The sequence below is a fragment of the Lipophrys pholis genome (genome assembly GCF_963383615.2).
Source record: "Lipophrys pholis genome assembly, chromosome: 21".
NCBI classification, from domain to species: Eukaryota; Metazoa; Chordata; class Actinopteri; order Blenniiformes; family Blenniidae; genus Lipophrys; species Lipophrys pholis.
In genome coordinates, this window is record NC_137649.1 from 13,806,411 (window position 1) to 13,822,825 (window position 16,415).

At 42.8% G+C, this 16,415-nt stretch overlaps 3 protein-coding genes across 3 annotated transcripts; all 3 read right to left on the reverse strand.

Moving 5' to 3' along the window:
* Positions 1-684: 684 nt before the first annotated feature.
* On the reverse strand, positions 685-4,865 carry zpax1 (zona pellucida protein AX 1). Its single transcript, XM_080491043.1, has 20 exons — positions 4,795-4,865; positions 4,630-4,725; positions 4,427-4,551; positions 4,133-4,276; positions 3,985-4,065; positions 3,738-3,899; positions 3,572-3,668; positions 3,285-3,502; positions 3,050-3,206; positions 2,771-2,979; positions 2,582-2,699; positions 2,299-2,498; positions 2,120-2,234; positions 1,876-2,045; positions 1,710-1,804; positions 1,512-1,642; positions 1,255-1,444; positions 1,043-1,181; positions 835-964; positions 685-765 (listed from the first exon to the last, which is right to left on the reverse strand). Exons 1-20 carry the CDS (start codon positions 4,853-4,855, stop codon positions 701-703), a joined length of 2,703 nt encoding a protein of 900 aa, XP_080347169.1. The 5' UTR covers positions 4,856-4,865; the 3' UTR covers positions 685-700.
* A 605-nt stretch (positions 4,866-5,470) lies between these two features.
* ttc32 (tetratricopeptide repeat domain 32) lies at positions 5,471-6,985 on the reverse strand. Its single transcript, XM_080491044.1, has 3 exons — positions 6,838-6,985; positions 6,474-6,640; positions 5,471-5,742 (listed from the first exon to the last, which is right to left on the reverse strand). The coding sequence occupies exons 1-3, from the start codon at positions 6,951-6,953 to the stop codon at positions 5,615-5,617; spliced, it is 411 nt and encodes a 136-aa protein (XP_080347170.1). The 5' UTR covers positions 6,954-6,985; the 3' UTR covers positions 5,471-5,614.
* Positions 6,986-10,898: 3,913 nt separating this feature from the next.
* Positions 10,899-16,303, reverse strand: matn3a (matrilin 3a; the record flags this gene model as incomplete). The annotated part of the gene is made up of 7 exons (XM_080490256.1): positions 10,899-11,514; positions 11,598-11,664; positions 11,841-11,960; positions 12,429-12,554; positions 13,555-14,130; positions 14,822-15,322; positions 16,138-16,303. 6 exons carry the CDS (start codon positions 16,301-16,303, stop codon positions 11,612-11,614), a joined length of 1,542 nt encoding a protein of 513 aa, XP_080346382.1. The 3' UTR covers positions 10,899-11,514; positions 11,598-11,611.
* Between the last annotated feature and the right edge of the window lie 112 nt (positions 16,304-16,415).

The window sequence follows — 16,415 nt, forward strand, 5'->3', positions numbered from 1 at the left end:
AAGTGAGGAGGGATGGACAGAAAGCCTCTCCGTGAGAAAAAAAAAAAAAAAAACCACCAAAACTTTCCTGGGGCCACGAAGGTTTTTTTCCTCTCAGTGGCTGTAAAATGCTTCCGTAATAGTGACATCTGTAGACAGTGAAATCAGTTTGCCTACAGCAGGATTGAGAGAGTCCCTTCAGGTCTACCAAGACAAGCTTTGTGGCCATAGCCATTGTTGGCGTGGTCTGGTTTGCATGATGCAAAAACAAAAAGGCTCAAACACTAGTAAAATTGTTTGCTCTAGCAGAACAAGTCATGGAAAAAGAAAATGCTGAAACATTAAAGATACATTCAAAAGTTTGGCAGTCAATTTGTAAATGTTAGAGCAAGTTCAACCTGACATTTGAAAGCCAGGTTTTACTCAATAGAGCAAGTTGAGACGAGACAACCCCCCCCGCCCCACTACCATTTTTGCACGGGTAGCCACTGAAGCATTTTGCCATTAAAATGATCTACAATGACTGTCAATTAAAGCTTTCCAGCATAATTGTGCCACCGCCCAACAAAAGACATTTCAATCCTACACTTCAGGATGAGTCCAGAGTGATTTTAACATGCATCTACTGCATACAAGCCAAAATGTGACATGTTTTTCTTGTATACACCTTGATTAAGAGTTGGTAAATGGAGTCAAACGCATGAATAGAGTAAGAAATTTTTTATTGATAAGTCAGATGAATGGGTCCTGAGGAGATGTGCTGGTCTTGGCTTGAGTCTCTTGGCTCTAGAAAAGAGAACACAAGTGTTATCAATTTGCATAACCGTGTACATAAGTGGAGCTTTAAATACTCACGTCTATTGTTGCTTTTCACGCCAAAGTATTTTGGGTTCTTCCCGCCCGTTTGAGTCGCACACTGGCCTTTGCAGACACCTTCGGCCAGGCTGTTTGTGTCACAAATCACAGCATCGCAGTGCACATAGATCTGTAGACAGGAAACAGTTTTAGTATGCAACGCTGGAATCTGTGCAGAGATTGGCTTATTAAGATGCATGTCCTCTACCTGATCTTTCAGAACCTTCTCTTCTTTAATGAAAGTGAACATCTTCATAGAAAAGCGTTTGATGTGGGCTGGAACGTCAACTTTGCCGTCCATAACCGGATGGAAGACTGTGGCAGAGGTGTCATCGGGGTTCTTGCAGCTAGAGAGAAAAAGTCATGAAACTGCACAGCACAACATAAAATTGCTTACAATTTAAATTTGGGGTTCTTTACGTGTCCAGAATGATGTCCCAGCTGGGCAGAGATGTTCGGTCTTCGTGAAGAGTTGCCCAGCAGTTTTGCAAGATGAGCTCCAGTTGGGGGTCAGTGGACTGCATCAGCGCCACCTCGAAGTACAGAGGCTGCCTCAGGTATTTGCTTACTGGATAGTCTGCCGCTTGGTAGAAGGTGTCGAAAGAAGAATCTAGAAGGAAAGACTCTTTTAGAACAAAAGTCTGCCTGGCGTACAAAGGAGTTAGTAAGAATCTTACCATGGGCGAGCCTCATTTGCACCATCAGCTGGCCTAAGCCGATCTCTGCTTTGGGGTCATAGGTTCTCTGTTCATAACTGAATGCTAAAGTCTCAGTCTTGTTGACCAGGTAGTAGCAGGAGATCTTTTGCCTATAAAGTGAAAGCCTTGTCATGACCTTTAAATCAGCAGAAACTGTCAAAACTGCTTTCCTCATACCTGTAGTCTGGGTCAATCTTTGATGTGCGAGATGATCTACGGTGGTCGTGATGCAGGGCGATTTCATTTTCATACAGCATGTATTGGTCGAAGAACTGAGTGTTGGAACAGGCAGATTAGGTTTAGTTGACCACGATGGGTTAAATTGTAAACTGAGCAAACTTACAGTTCTGGTTGTGCCACAGGTATTTGCGCCAAAGGAAAACTGGGCAAAGCGAGCGTCACTGAAGACTGGTTTGCAGGACTTCTCAGTCAGTGAGAGCATGCTTGGGTTGAGACTGGGCACTGACGCCACCTTGATGGCCAGAGCACTTATTGTGCCGTTGGGGTAGCACGCTATGGAAGACAAAGCAAGGGTTAATCCAAAAGCTCTGTGCTCGGACTAAAGTACCACAAGGCTTGCATCTTACTCGTGGTCCTGAGAGGGAAGCTGCAGGTCAGGTAGGCTTCCTCAAGCTTCCAGTTGTTCTCTGGGTCCCACAGCTGGATGTTAAGACTGGCTTTGAGTGAAGTTGAGGTAAACGTCTGCAAGAGAGACACACGTCAGTTGCTGCACCACGTCAGCTGAACAAGTTAATGTTGGACATACCTCAAAGGAAGCGTGAGGAGCAGTGTATGGCACAGCAAGGAAGAAGTCGGTGCCATTTTCGCCAAACTTGAACTCTTCAGCCAGCTCAGGTGTTAGCTCGAAGGATCCAATCAGGGTCCTGATGTTGGTGCCTTGACTTCCATATTTCACACTCGCATAAAAGTGATCGCGGTCACAGGTGCCAGTAATTGTAGGCATAACTGTAGTAAAATAAGGTTAGTCGTCTCACATTTGTTCCATTTCAGAGCGAAATGCCAGACAGCCATTGTGAAAGTTATCGTACCAACATCCTGTAGAGACGCCTGCAAGTCCACTTGGTGAGCAAATGAAGTTTCTTCAGGCAGGATGATAAACCCGAAGACCACAGTGAGGGAGTAGATTGTAGTCAGTGGGTCAGGGTTCTGCAGAGAAAGTAGAAACCTCTCAACCACGGCGCATGAAAGGAAAAGTCATGCATCAGAGTGCCACCTACATGCTTTAGGACCACATCAGCACTGAACGGAACTTGGAGAGATACTGCTTTTGAGCCATTGGGGTAAAAGTGTTCCTGGACAAGGAAGCCCATTGCCCTCATCTCCTCAATAGTCTTGACGCCGGTGGAAAATGAAATGTTGTTCAGCTGCACGTCCTGAAGGAAGGCTCCAAGGTGGAGGTTAAACAAACCAGACTCGAGGTCCGTATCTGAAAGCACAAACAAGGTTACGTTGCAGTAGAGGTCGTTTCTTTCAGTCCCTTACCAAGTGGCACTTACAAGTTTGAGCATGGGCCGGCCGGGGCATGAGAGGGGTCGAAATTGGGAACAAAATCTTGTATCTGGCATCTTCTTGGGCATCATCGTCCCTCCACATTACTTCAAGCATTGGCTCCACAGTGTAAGTGATGTGGTACTGGTAATCTGGAGCATGGCTCTGCAATTATTCATGACATTTTAATAAAACAAGTAAATGGCCCTTCGCCTTGAATTTCCAATAGAGCGCCTTTCTCACTTTGTAGTAACCGTCAGGTGAACCCACTGGGATCTCCGCCACAATGTGGAAGTCAGTGACTGTTAATGTGTACCGCCTGGAGGCCATCTGAGACTTATCCAAGCGCTGCCCATTGATCCCCATATGCATTTCGGTGATTCTGGTGCTGCTTTCCATTAGTGGAGTCACACGGCGAGGGACATGCCAGGAGATCATATCCTCAGTAAAGAGGACACCACCTGTAAAAGGGGACACAGTTACTCCGCTGCAAAATTCAGTCACTGCAAGGACAGATTCCTGGGACTTACCTGTAGGACAAGCAGCTGCCAAGTTCACAACATTCATGCCACCATTTTCCCTGTTGTAAACCCCAACCTTGATCACTTCCATAGGGATTCCTGCCACCTAGAAAAATTAAAACATAAGTTATGGAGGAGACTACAAGATGGAGGGAGAGGTGAAAGTGCTGCTTACGTCTTCGGAGTAAGTCTCGGCTGTATTGTATGGACTTCTCAAAACCAGACGGGTTGAAGTAGTCATGGCACTGTATCCAGCTTGCTGAGCCTCCCTCAGCACCATTGGCACTGGCTCAGGAGTGTAAAAGGTCATCTTCCAGATTCCTTGTTCTGCATCATCCTAGAATTAAAGAACCAACATATTTCCCAGCTCTTAATCTTAAAAAAAAAAAAAAGGTTCTGTTCAGGGTTTGTTTCAGTTATACCCCAGGAAAGGAGTCCGAGGGGTTTCCGTCAACTTCCTTCGCCTCAGCTTTTGAGTCAGGTGCAGCCACGTACTTTGACACCTAAAAGACAAGCGTTACACTTTGCAATGCACACGATTTGATGTGAAGCCGTTTGAGGTGGACCTACTTCCATGTAGTTCCTGTCACAGAGAATCTCTTTGGAGGCCCACCGGGTATAGCTGCACGTCTGCATCACATCATGACTAACTATATCAGATGGCGTGTGCCTGTACATGCGGAGTTTCAAGCCAACGTTGAATGTTGCGTCACCCTGCAAAACAAGTAGACACCATTAACCAGCTTCTAGTGAGGGCTTTACAACATTCTAAGATAATTCTGGGAAACTGTCACAACTTCAAGCAATTTTAAGAAGAAAGTCTTCTCTACTATTTTAACTTAGGCATAGCAGGCCATAATTTACCTTGTTGTCCACATAGCAGCCCAATAAAGAGGTGTAGATTCTGGTGTTACCCCAGGGGTCAGACTCCATGCTGTAGCCACACTGCGCAGCCAAGCTGGGCGTCAACATAACGTTCTGGGTGCCATCTGAAGACACAACATATGATAGGATCAGCTCTCTAATGAGAGCCAACTTGCTCTTAATCTGCAGCGTCTTGCACTCACTGATGGCTTCCACCTCAAGCTGGTTCCCCACTGCTAGAGCCTCATCCAAAGACAACCTCATCAGACTGCCTAGACAGTCTGATTTTAAACCACTGCCTGTTAGAGAAACTCATTGTTAAGCAACAGACGCCATCCGACCCAAGATTTAGTTAGACCTGCACTTACTTGACTGGGAATTGAGCTTCATATTTGGCCTTTGCTGACCCAGGACTAGTACTGCAGCCATCAAGATCCATAGTAATCTGGAAAAATACAAGTACATTTAGAAACAAACACATCCTAAAGGAAGATTAAGAAAAAAAAAAGCTTACTTACGTTTTCTCAAACCACCACATGTTGCAGTGTCAAGGAACTGGAAAAGTTAGGAGAATTCAACCAGGGTTACAGGTGCAGCATTGACACCCCAGCGAGCCTCCACTGAAACAGCTCTGACCAGAAGGAGCTGACTGCTGAAGTGAGGCACCAGCAGCTGTTTTATCCTCCATTCAATCAGAGCTGCACAGGTGAACTGCATCAGTGGAATCACCTGTGCCACCCACTGCACGGGGGACCTCAATGTTTTCACTGAGAACAGGGACAGCCGCCAGACATGTGTATGAAAATGATTTATTGTTCTCAATTGCATACATTTGTGTTTCACTAGATTCACGTATTCTCAAAAGAACTTGGCTGTTTAATTAATACCAATATATCACCTCGCAGAGACACTTGTAAGCTGTAACTGAAGTTTATTTTGTACATAAATTGTATCACTTCTTTATTAGTTTGTTTATGGTCACAAATCTAACAGCGTCTTCTACGAGGTGCACTTGGAGCTCATCAGCCCTTTTCCCCTCAGGTGGTCCATTTTGCATTTTGCAACTGCAACAAATCCAACCATGCTGACAATGACGGGCAGTGTGTGCTTAGATACGTCTCCTGTTAACAAATGATAGGACGGTTATGGTGGATTTATACAACATATCCTCCAGAGACTGACGCGTCATCAGTATCCTCTGTTTATCTTCTCCTGTTGATCCAAAAAAGTTTGTTGCAGGCTGATTTTGGCATCTTCAAAATCAGGATTGAGCTTTATTGCTTGCTGGAAATCCTTCTTGGCATCATCAAAAAAGCCTGTGAAATAATAATAAAAAAAAAATAAAAAAATTGTAACAACATAATGAGCACATGTTCTGCAATATCCTGCCAGATCAACTTATTACGCAGCAAATAAATCATGTAATCATACAGCGCCATCTAGTGTCTCATAACAGAACAGACCAAAGTGACTCCACATCTAACAAGACTGAGCCAAAAACCAAGAACTAGATTAAGTAATATAGCTTTTTATTATTTTCATGCTGCTAATCTTTAAGCTAAATTTATGTTTTCCAAACACTGTTTTTGGTGTATTGATGTATTTTGATGAAAGGTTTTGATATTTTCAAATAACAGAAGAAATGTTTTTGAAAGGGCTTGTTAGTCGCATTCATACCTATTATGTACAAGCACCGTTTAACTTTTGTTCAAATACATAAGACAAATCTTTTTTGTGCTTATTTTTAACGTAAATCTTTTTTTTTTTTATAGAGGATGAATGAATTGACGTTTACACTTCAACCTGAATGAAGAAAGATTGATATAGCAGACATCATATATGGTGTATATTGATAAAAAGAAGTGAGTATTAGATGTGTTTTTATTAATGTAATGCTCATATAATCTCTCAGTGATCCATTTTGCATTGCAGAGATACAACTTTGTGTGTGAGACACAAATGTATGCAGCCACCACAGAGCATTAGGATCACTTTATTGTATATTGTCAAATTTGCGATAACAATTACTATTGTTTTCTGGTCTTACCTAATCTATAGTGGATGAGTCCTCTGTTGTAGAGGGGTATTTCACACTGGCTGTCAGCCTTTATTGCAGCAGTGTAGTCCTCTACTGCTTCATGAAAATCCACCCGGAAATACTTTATTTGCCCACGGTTGTTATAAGCAGTGGACAGACTTCCAGCTTCACAGTCCCTGTAAAAACAACGGTATAGTCACAACACGTACCGAGTCGTATCTTAATGTGCTGTTCAAAAAAAATCATATCAAAAATGAGCAAAGGAGCATTGAATTAGTTCGCAGAAACGAGGTAATTTAACAGATAACGAAATGCGTCGCAACACCACTGCGGAGCGAAAGCTTAAGCTGGTTTAAAAGAGTACAAATAGTACCTGGACTTTGAGCAAAAAGATATAAACTTTGTGTACAGCGCCTCTGCCTGTGCAAAATTTTTGTTTTGGAACTCATAGTGGGCATTTTGTAGTATTTGTGCGCTATCTTCCTCCATTGTTGTTGTGAAGAGCCGCTCGCTGCTTCAGTGGGACGTCATCACAAAAGGGGCGTGACCCCGGAACATGACATATCTATTCAAATAAATCTTTATTGACAAACAACATGCGAAATGTTCATATGTCGCATGTGTGTACGCAATTGTATACATGCTTTATATCTGTGTTGTTAATATACAGTAAATAACTTAATAGCATAAGAAATGTGTTGTAATAAAGAGAATCCACTCCGTTTGCACTTTTGCCATTTCACATGTATAGAGCACCAAAATGAAATAACTAAATACATAATGTCAAATTTGTTGGTACATCTTTTATAGGTAGCCTTGACCAGTTAAATAACCCTCTCTATTATCTGCATTTGTCCCTTTGTCCCTGTAAACTGTTCTGTGTGTTTTAGTTCTCACTTGCTTTCTTTTCTTTTTTTCTTAGTTTCTCTTGTGGTGTCCCTCATTGTCACAAACTCTGAGCTTGTTTGTGAGACTTCAAAGATGCAGTACATAAGATTGAAGCAATACCACTTTTGTGCACTGGGTGGTATTAGTGACTCACTGTTGACTCCAGTCAGTTTATTTTGTTGTAGTATGTATTTATTTATTTGTCTTTATTTGAACGAACATTTTTAAGTTTTCAGTTTCGTCTCAGACTTTTAACGTCTTCCTCTCTTGATGAAATGAGAACTAACGGGCAACTGGTATCCCTCCATTACCTTACAAGTAGAACACAGGGAATCGTTTAAAATTAGATATCATAAACATTCCCTACAGTTGAGCATATTCACTCCTCTGCAATGACACTCACTGCATTAAACATACAATAAAGAGGTGACCTATAAACTGGTGTGAGATTCTTGGACAATCTCCCAGGTGAAGAAGTCAACATTTCTGGAGAAAAATAACACCTAGAGGAACCAGGGGTCATTCAGAAACCATGCAGTTCCCTTTTTGTGGCCCATGTATGCCCAGACTGTGTGGACCAGTCAAAACTGATCAAACAGAGACATGTTTGACCCTGAAGAGGAAAATACCAGTGGCTGTTGACACTTGCGAGAAAATGGAATTAACACACACATGCACAGGTTTCTGCTTACAAAGACATCAGAGCAACACTAAATATTTGCAGAATATTCCAAAAGGACAGATGGCTCATTTTGCCGTGTATTTGTTAAATCGCTCAAGTTTTTTGGTTTGTTCATTTACCAATACACCGACCACTGCCGAGTCAGTTTAATTCCTACTTCTAACAATTTAGTTTTCCATAAAGTTTTCACGGGTTTACTTTGTGAGCATGAGGTAATGATGGTGATGTTCAGCAGCTCTGTTTGCTGAGAGATTTAACAGAAAATATCAAAGTCCACTTCAGTTAGGTAGAAACAGAACAGACATCAATCATGTCTCCCTTCAGGAGGGGTCTTCTCCACTGACGCACACACAGAACTGTACTGACGACTACTGCTCACCTTTTGTCCTGGTCAAATGCTATTTTTTTTTTCCAGTTAAAACTGGTCATGGGAACTACATTTGTGCACGATACAAAAACGTATATATCTTTATATTTCATTCAGGCTTGTCTCTCCATGGTACCTGAGCTTTCTTGTTTTGATGTCTGTGGCTTCCACCTCTACTTTTGCCCAGCTTATGATCCGAGCTCTGATGACTGGCAACACATACATGTAGATTGCTCTGACCTTGTTATTACCATTCAACAGACTCGCCTCGCACTCTGGAAGAATTTGGTTGTGATTGACTTCCTTGTGGCCTCTTAGTTTTCATTCGCCTGCAGAGAATCGCAAGGTACTTTAGTTATCCGGGATATGCCCTCTGGTAGGTCAACAGCTTCAGCTCTCGCTGATTTTTGACATATAGCTTGACGAAGAGCAGATGGCTGATTGTTGCCCCACTTTGGAATCTGTATCCAGAGCCCGTCTTTGTCTTTTGGTGTTGTTAAAAAAGTCCAGCTTTAGTATAGTAGTCTGGATTTTCGTTTAGTTTTTTTCAGTTCGATTCTAGTTTAAGAAGCATTTCTTCCATCGTTTTTTTTTTCATAAATAATGCATTATTTATTAACGTATTTAATTATTTTAACAACTGCATTAATTGACGAATGAGCCATCAGTAGCAACCACACAGAGCAGCGCTCAGTAAATACACAAATCAGGTAAAAGACACCTGAGAAATCTATTTGAGTACAGTTATGAAGTTGGGTTTCGGGGAGGTCTGTGAAGCAGAGATTTTATTAATTTAATGTTTTTCGTGTGCTTGGAGTCAGCTACATCATGATTAACCTCAGTCAAAGCCACACAAACAAAAAAAAATGCTTTGTTTTTCCCATCATGACCCCGTCAATATAATAAATCATTTTTGACGGTTTTCTGAAATGTTGGGAAGTTCATCCTCGGCTTCTGTTGCATAAACCTGCTGAACAGAGATGCATTGTACCACACTTGATGTGTCTTTTCCACTTCTCAGAGTTGTGTGAGTCCCATTCATCTTTTTCTTTTTTTTTACCCCCCCCCCCCTTGAAAAAAGAACTGCGGTAGGCTCCCTTCTCCGGCTGCTTGTGTGTGTGTGTGTGTGTGTGTGGGGTAACCATGAAGTGAAATAGCAAACAAACACAAAACAGCTGTCTGGTTAAAGGAAGGAGGGAGAGGATCCAGGTCAGACTTGGAGTAAACGTTGGCATGTTGACTCTCAGGCCGCAGACAGAGGCACTTCTGTTGTCAGAGCTGTTTCAGGCAAACAAGCCAACTGCTTCCACAGTTAACACGATGACCTCTGTCTGTTGTTTTTCTGGCCTCGCGGAAGGTGTAAAAAATTGATGATGACAACAAGGTACTAAAAGCAGATGGCGCCTTCTGAGAGGGGTTCACACATATTAATGAAACCATCTCAATTCCGTCAGGTTTGGAGCAACGATTCATCCAGCTTAGAGTGCTGCTCATACAGCCTGATGGCTCATTTCCAAGTCGGAAAGTCAAGAAGTGATCTCCCTCTGACCTCAGATATCAGAGCGCTTTGACAGGTTCGTGAAGCCAAAGGGAATTCTATCATATTGTTAACGGAACTGTCGGAGCTCAACCTCCATATTTATCTTTCTATATTGACACAGAAATACATACTGTATATGGCACTGAAATTCATGGTTGCATAAGAGCGACTGTTATAAAGCCTCCCTTTGTATCTGGTGACATAAAAGTCTCGTCTCGCTGTGTCTCGGTTCAAATTTCTCCCAAATGAGGTCGAAAACTTTGCATGGCAGCCTTCACTGTTAGTGTGGGTGAATGGCTGAATGTGAGCGAGTGACGCAATAATTAGAAGTCAATTTAATATTTGTCTACTCCTCTAAATAACTCCCACTATTCTGAAATCATCATAGATTGCGGGTTTTTTTCCCACAAGCCATTTGAAAGAAGAAAAAAATATAAACCAAGGCAAATACAGTCAGGGAATTCATTTTAACAATAACTCAAATAATGAGTACAAAACTAATGATAATTCTCTTGATCCTCACTTTGATGTGATTTCAGGAGTTTGTGTGTTCCTCCGTCTGGAGCCATGTGTGGGGGGCTTTTCCTTTTTGGAAATGTGATCAATAAAATACAAAAGGATCAAATTGAAAGAGGAAATGTTGCACCCAGATGTGAGGAGAAGCACAAAATCACTGCAGATCTTATTATAGACAAACATTCATCTGTTGCTTCTGGGGTCATTGAGTTAGAGAACATTTGCAACCAAAATATTCCCTTTTAGAGGCCAGACATAATTACAATTTAAGCTAAATACTACTTTGATCATTGCTGCATATTTGCTGAAAAATATTTATAGTTCCATATTGCAATCATTTACCATCAACCTTTGTTCAAGCCTATGAAAGCTTGGAAAGCGTGGCATTAACTAGGTTGAAAGAGCAATTCTTTAATTGAGGCATTAAAATGACAACAAACTCCAATGTGCTTATTTTATTGTCTGATTCTTCAGTTCATTACATTTAATCAAATTAGAGCAAACATCATGCTATCTCATAACATTAATAGATGCAAAAAATTTGAATCTATCATCTTTAAAAAACAAAACTCAGAAATTTTAACAGAAAAGTTAATATTCTTAAAAGACAAAAAAAAAGCATAAATACTGGACATGTAAGCATTCACTAGGTGGATGCTCTGTGACATAAAATCCATTTTCAGGTCAAAGTAAAGTCAATAAGGCAATTTACCTCAAGGATAGTATATACAATACCAATCTTTGTACAATAGTTTGCAAAACATATATGATCCCACAAAGGAGAAACAACCAAATATGTGGTTATTATGCATTACAAAAAGTTCATTAATCTTAAGTAATGTAACATGTACAGCAGTATCACAAAAATCACATATTACTGCATTTATTATTAATGAAAAAAAAAAGTGTATGATTTTCAACAGTTGGAGATGTCAGTTGGGTCACAGCTGCACTCGGTCCGCGGATGGAGTCTGTGCAGGCCAGATGACAGGAAGCACATGTCCATGATGCAGTAGCCCGTGGCTCCCCGACTGGAAGTGAAACAAGTCAGCCGCCTCTGTCGAGCAGGAATAAACAGCAGGTCAAACGGGAAAGGTTCAACTACCAATCATCGAGGCAGGAAAGGCTGTCCACACTCACCTCGGCGTGACGCTTTAAGCTCGGCCCACCATGTTCTCCAGACGCTCGATTCTCCCGGACACATCGGCTAGTTTGATCAGTCAAGGAAAACTCAGTCGCAATGAAGCGGCGAGGGGGGGGGGGGAGGTGAAAGAGGAGAAAGAGACGTAGTGATTGCACACACTGTTAAATTGCATTGCAGTAACACTAACAGCAGGTAGAAGGAAGCACCTGCCAGACTGGTCAGAATAAACCGTGGTCCACCTGAAACAACAGAAAGGATATGCTTGGCTGTGAGCTGCTGGAGGGCCGCCTGGGTCTGCCTCTGGAAAGCCAGCCGGGCTTCACATTTACAGGGATCCTCCAACACCTCCGCCTTCACCTCTTCGCCGGGAGAAAGCAAAATTTCACATCAGCATAACAGCTCATGTAGGAAGAAAAAAAAGAAAAAGAAAAGCACACAGAATACCACCCACACTCTCTTTTTTTCCCCCCCCTCCCACCAGCGAGCCTGCTGTTTATGAACACGCCGAAGCTCAAATGAAAACCTTCACAGCAGGTTAAAAAAGTGCAAACTAACTGAACCAATTATATCTTCATTTATCACTAAATTCTATAATATTACCCGATTATTGTCCAACAAATGCGACGACCACCAGTGATTGATGGAGTCAGGAGTTATGCACCAGTTGGTTGTGATGTTGTGAAGCTTTGCTCAGAAGCCCCCCCAACCCCCACCCCAAAAAGAAAAGCACTGCACAATGTTTCTTTCTACACAAACTCTCTCAGCTCTTGAGCAGCGTAAGTATCACAGCAAAAAAAGCTGCAGGAATCCACACAGTATGTCCTTACGTTTCAGGGAACATGTTTTCTTGTCCGCATTCAAGATAAAACCATTCCGGCACTTGCAGTAAAAGGAGGCGTTGCTGTTGACACAAATGTGTTGGCACTCGTGTCCCATGGCACAGGGGTCCAGACCTAGAATAAGCCGGGATTAAGGGATGGCGCTTTCAAGATGGCAGCATGGGTACACTTTCATGTGCTAGCATTCAGATAAAGTCGGTAGGTTGCTTGCTTGAGGGAACTTCGAATTTGCAAAAACTAGTCGCGGATTTGCGGGTATATTTTTCTGACTGTAAATATCTACTGACATAACGCAGTAAGATAAACCCATTTTTACCCCACAGGTTTTTCACAAAATGGTCATTGTTTATCTGCCTGAGTGAGTTCAGAATTGAAGAATTGTACTTTGGTCCATTCAAACACCTTCACCACATCTCAGCCAAGGTCATTCGCCAACTGCTGCATGTTGGACAACACAGGTAAAATCACAGAACCCTGACATACAGTAACACATGGACATTTGACTTCAGAAAACAAGGGACACGACAGTCAATAACTCAAATTCACAACAGATCCTCAGTTGTTCAAACCTTTGACTTCAGTGTCACTCAACACCAGTATGGCCAATTAGGAAGTCTTTGGATTTTAAAGGAAGAATTCTGCATTACTCAGATTAATCAGAACCCCATGAGCCCAAATCTGTGTGGATTTTTGTTGCTTTGCTGTTTACAAGTTTGAAAAATTGAGGTTTCACTGTACATTTAAATAAATAATTCTAAATACAAAAAAAAAGAAAGAAAAAAAGATCAATTCAAAGCATCGACATACTTTGATTGACAAACAAATTACTGATGACATTTCAAAGTTTTAGGCAGCATGCCCCCAAAACTTCACATGGGGTGAGATTAACGACAACAGGCAGGTTCTAGAGCCGACATCTGCAGTCCATGCGGGGGTTGAGAGCGTCTGCCCTTGTATGTTTGTTTACTCATCATTTCAGGTTGCGCAGCAAAAATACCATCGATTATCCACATTCTGCTACAACCCCACCCGTGGACTGAAGGTGCACCGCGCGGAGGAACTAGAACTTGGGGTTAATGTTGGAAGAGGTCTTGCGGGCCCCTCTGTGTCCTACCGCACAGGGTCTCCCTGAACTTGGAGGTGAGCTTCTCGATGACGCCGTAGGTCTCCACGTAGAAGACGTGGTCCTCCAGGGGGAGGCTGGCCATCTGCTGCAGCGAGCGCATGTCTGCGCGGTCCACCCCGACGGCGTAGATCTCGATGCCCGAGGCCCGGGCTGCGGCGGACACTTCCTCCACCTGGTCTTGAGGCCTGCCGTCTGTCACGATGATGGCCACCTTGGAGATGTTTCCGGAGCGAGGTCTGGCTCCGGACTGCTCGGTGAAGGCTTCATTCATCGCAGTCTTGATGGCGAGGCCGGTCATGGTGCCAGCCGCCAAGGGCTCAATGCGCGAGATGGCTTTCTTCATGTCCAGTTTGCTGAAGTGGTCTTTGAGCAGGAACTCGATTTTGACCGTGCTGGCGTAGTTGACCACCGCCACCCTGGTGGCGTCCGATCCCACATCCAGTGTGTCGACCATGTCGGCCAGGAAGATTTTGACCTTCTCAAACTCACCAGGACGCACGCTGCGAGAGCTGTCAATGATGAAGACCAGGTCCAGGGGACGGCTCCTGCACTGTGCGTCTGTCTCTGGTGATCAACATGGCAGGATTAAGTCCATCTCATCATTAGTCAGACAGAAACATGACAGCTTGTAATTAAACATAAAAAAAAAACAAAAAACTCATTCTTTTGAGATGTACATGTCCCCACAAGCACAAAATAAAAACTCAAATTAAAGATTGCGGTTCAACTAAAATGATCCCGTATGTTATACGACATACTGTGCATCATTTCAGAGATTCAACAGTCCATCAGAGACGAGCCTGATCCTTTCATTTCATTGTCCTGAATGAAAAGGATGCTGGATGCCCAACACAGGAACAAATAACATCATAACACCTAAACATGGACACAGTGTTAGAAGAGAACAATCACACACACATGACATCAACTACATTTCTGTAGTTTAGATCTTTTCAGATTTTTAATTTCGGGTTAAAATCTGAGATCAGATTTTCTTTTGCATTAACATATTAATAACATATTATATATATAATTTTTTTTTTTTAACCCAACTGTTGGTACTGGCTGTTACACATTTATTAATTCACCATACACAAGAATCTTTGTGGATCTTGTGAAGCGTTTAAGTCACTATTTACCATTTTCGTGCCTAGTTTCCTCCATGAATCTCATCACAACAAAAACAGGTCTGACCTGGAAAGCATTGAGGTGCATTGTTTGGGTTGGACGGCCAATCGGACCGGTAATATTCTACCTGTCTCCACAGGACTGATGCTGGTGATGAAGCCGCTTTGGGTACTGACCGGTAGCGTCACAGGAGCGGTGGTCTCCACCGGCGGCACAGTGGTCACCACCACTGGTACGACGGTTGTCACCGCTGCCGCTGTAGTTGCTGGTGGCATGGTTGTCACTGGTGGAGTCGTAAAGACAGTAGGGGCAGGTACCACAGGTGGCGTTGGCACTGTGGGGTCGGAGCGCGTCGGGCATGGGCCTTTCATTTTATAAAGGAAGGGGCCTTTGACCCTGTGGTGTGGATGCAGAGCTACAGGCTGAGAGTGGCCTTTGTATATGTGGTGCATTCGAGGCACCACAGGCTGATTGAATCTGTGGTGAAAGGGCGGCATGGGGAGCGGGGGTCTGTGGTAAGTCACTGGTGGAGATAGCGGGACGGGTCGATACACTACTGGCGGAGGGATCCGTGGAGGCTGGTAGTGGTAGTGATACCCTCCCCTATACGTGTAGTCACTTCTGTGAACTACGGCACCGCCAGAAAGGAAAAGTGATGGAGAACATTAGTAGACTGATAGGAGACAAACAGGAAAAGTAGTGCAAGTTGACATTCTGTCACAGGTTGTCGGTAAATAAACATTTACTTTTGTTGCACAGACACATGATTAGTGGAAGCATGAGTGTATTTTCACTCGGGAAGATACAGCAAATAGTTGGTGGACAGATTTGATTTCATGCATGTTGTCATTATAAAATGCTGTCATTTCAATAAATCATTCAGACCTTATAATATATAGTCTTTCAGTATTTTTACTGTCAAATAAACACATCAATACAAACTCTGAATGAAACTTAATTATATATACATATTTTGATTGTGTAAGCTGACATGACAAGAAAGCAGAGGAAGACCCACTCAAGTACTATGAGGGTATTTTTTTATTTCTTATGACTTCTTAATCACACTTCAGATGGAAATGTTACATTTATTACTTGCATCCTTTACTGCATTTGCAGTGCAACACTTTTCACAAAAGGTATTTTAAGAAACTGCATCATGTCGATAAAATGATCAAAATAGAAATTACTTTGCAAGTTGACTAAAATGCAGTAATATAAATAAAACATGCATGACTATGCTCATATCTGTGCAGTGAAAATCACATACAATAGAAATACTTTAATTCAGCTTGAAGTAACTTAAATTAAACAAGTTACTTTCCTCTGGTGACGTTTTAACTTTGCATTATCATTACTCAGAATTTCCCCACCACTACTACAAACTGCTCGCTAAATCCACCCGTATCTGAAACACAGAATTCAAAGTTTTAAAAGTCTTACTTGATGGATCCAGGGTCCTGAGCGGTGGCCGCCCATTATGTCTGCTCTGAGCATAACTTTGTGCAGCCAGCAGCCGAGGGTCTCCGGGGCTGAGGTGGTATGTGGCCGTCACGTCGCACAGCAGCAGGGCGGCGCAGTACAGGAGGCTCCAGAGAGTAGACCTCATCATATCGGCGTGCAGTACTCCTTGTGGTCTCGCCTCCTCTCTGGCCGAGGATCAGGATCCGGCTCAGCTCCGCGGGGGGTCCGACCTCCTCCACATACGAGGAGGACCGAGG

What these genes read in the sequence shown, in the direction of transcription:
- zpax1 (XM_080491043.1), bottom strand. Translation starts at nt 4,855, where the DNA reads ATGGCTGCAGTACTAGTCCTGGGTCAGCAAAGGCCAAATATGAAGCTC. An exon ending in CTCCTCACGCTTCCTTTGAG is followed by an intron (nt 2,235 to 2,298) that starts GTATGTCCAACA and finishes TCTCTCTTGCAG; the next exon opens with ACGTTTACCTCAACTTCACT. An exon ending in TGGGACATCATTCTGGACAC is followed by an intron (nt 1,182 to 1,254) that starts GTAAAGAACCCC and finishes TTTTCTCTCTAG; the next exon opens with CTGCAAGAACCCCGATGACA.
- ttc32 (XM_080491044.1), bottom strand. Translation starts at nt 6,953, where the DNA reads ATGGAGGAAGATAGCGCACAAATACTACAAAATGCCCACTATGAGTTC. An exon ending in TCTTTTTGCTCAAAGTCCAG is followed by an intron (nt 6,641 to 6,837) that starts GTACTATTTGTA and finishes TTGTTTTTACAG; the next exon opens with GGACTGTGAAGCTGGAAGTC. An exon ending in ACTCATCCACTATAGATTAG is followed by an intron (nt 5,743 to 6,473) that starts GTAAGACCAGAA and finishes ATTATTTCACAG; the next exon opens with GCTTTTTTGATGATGCCAAG.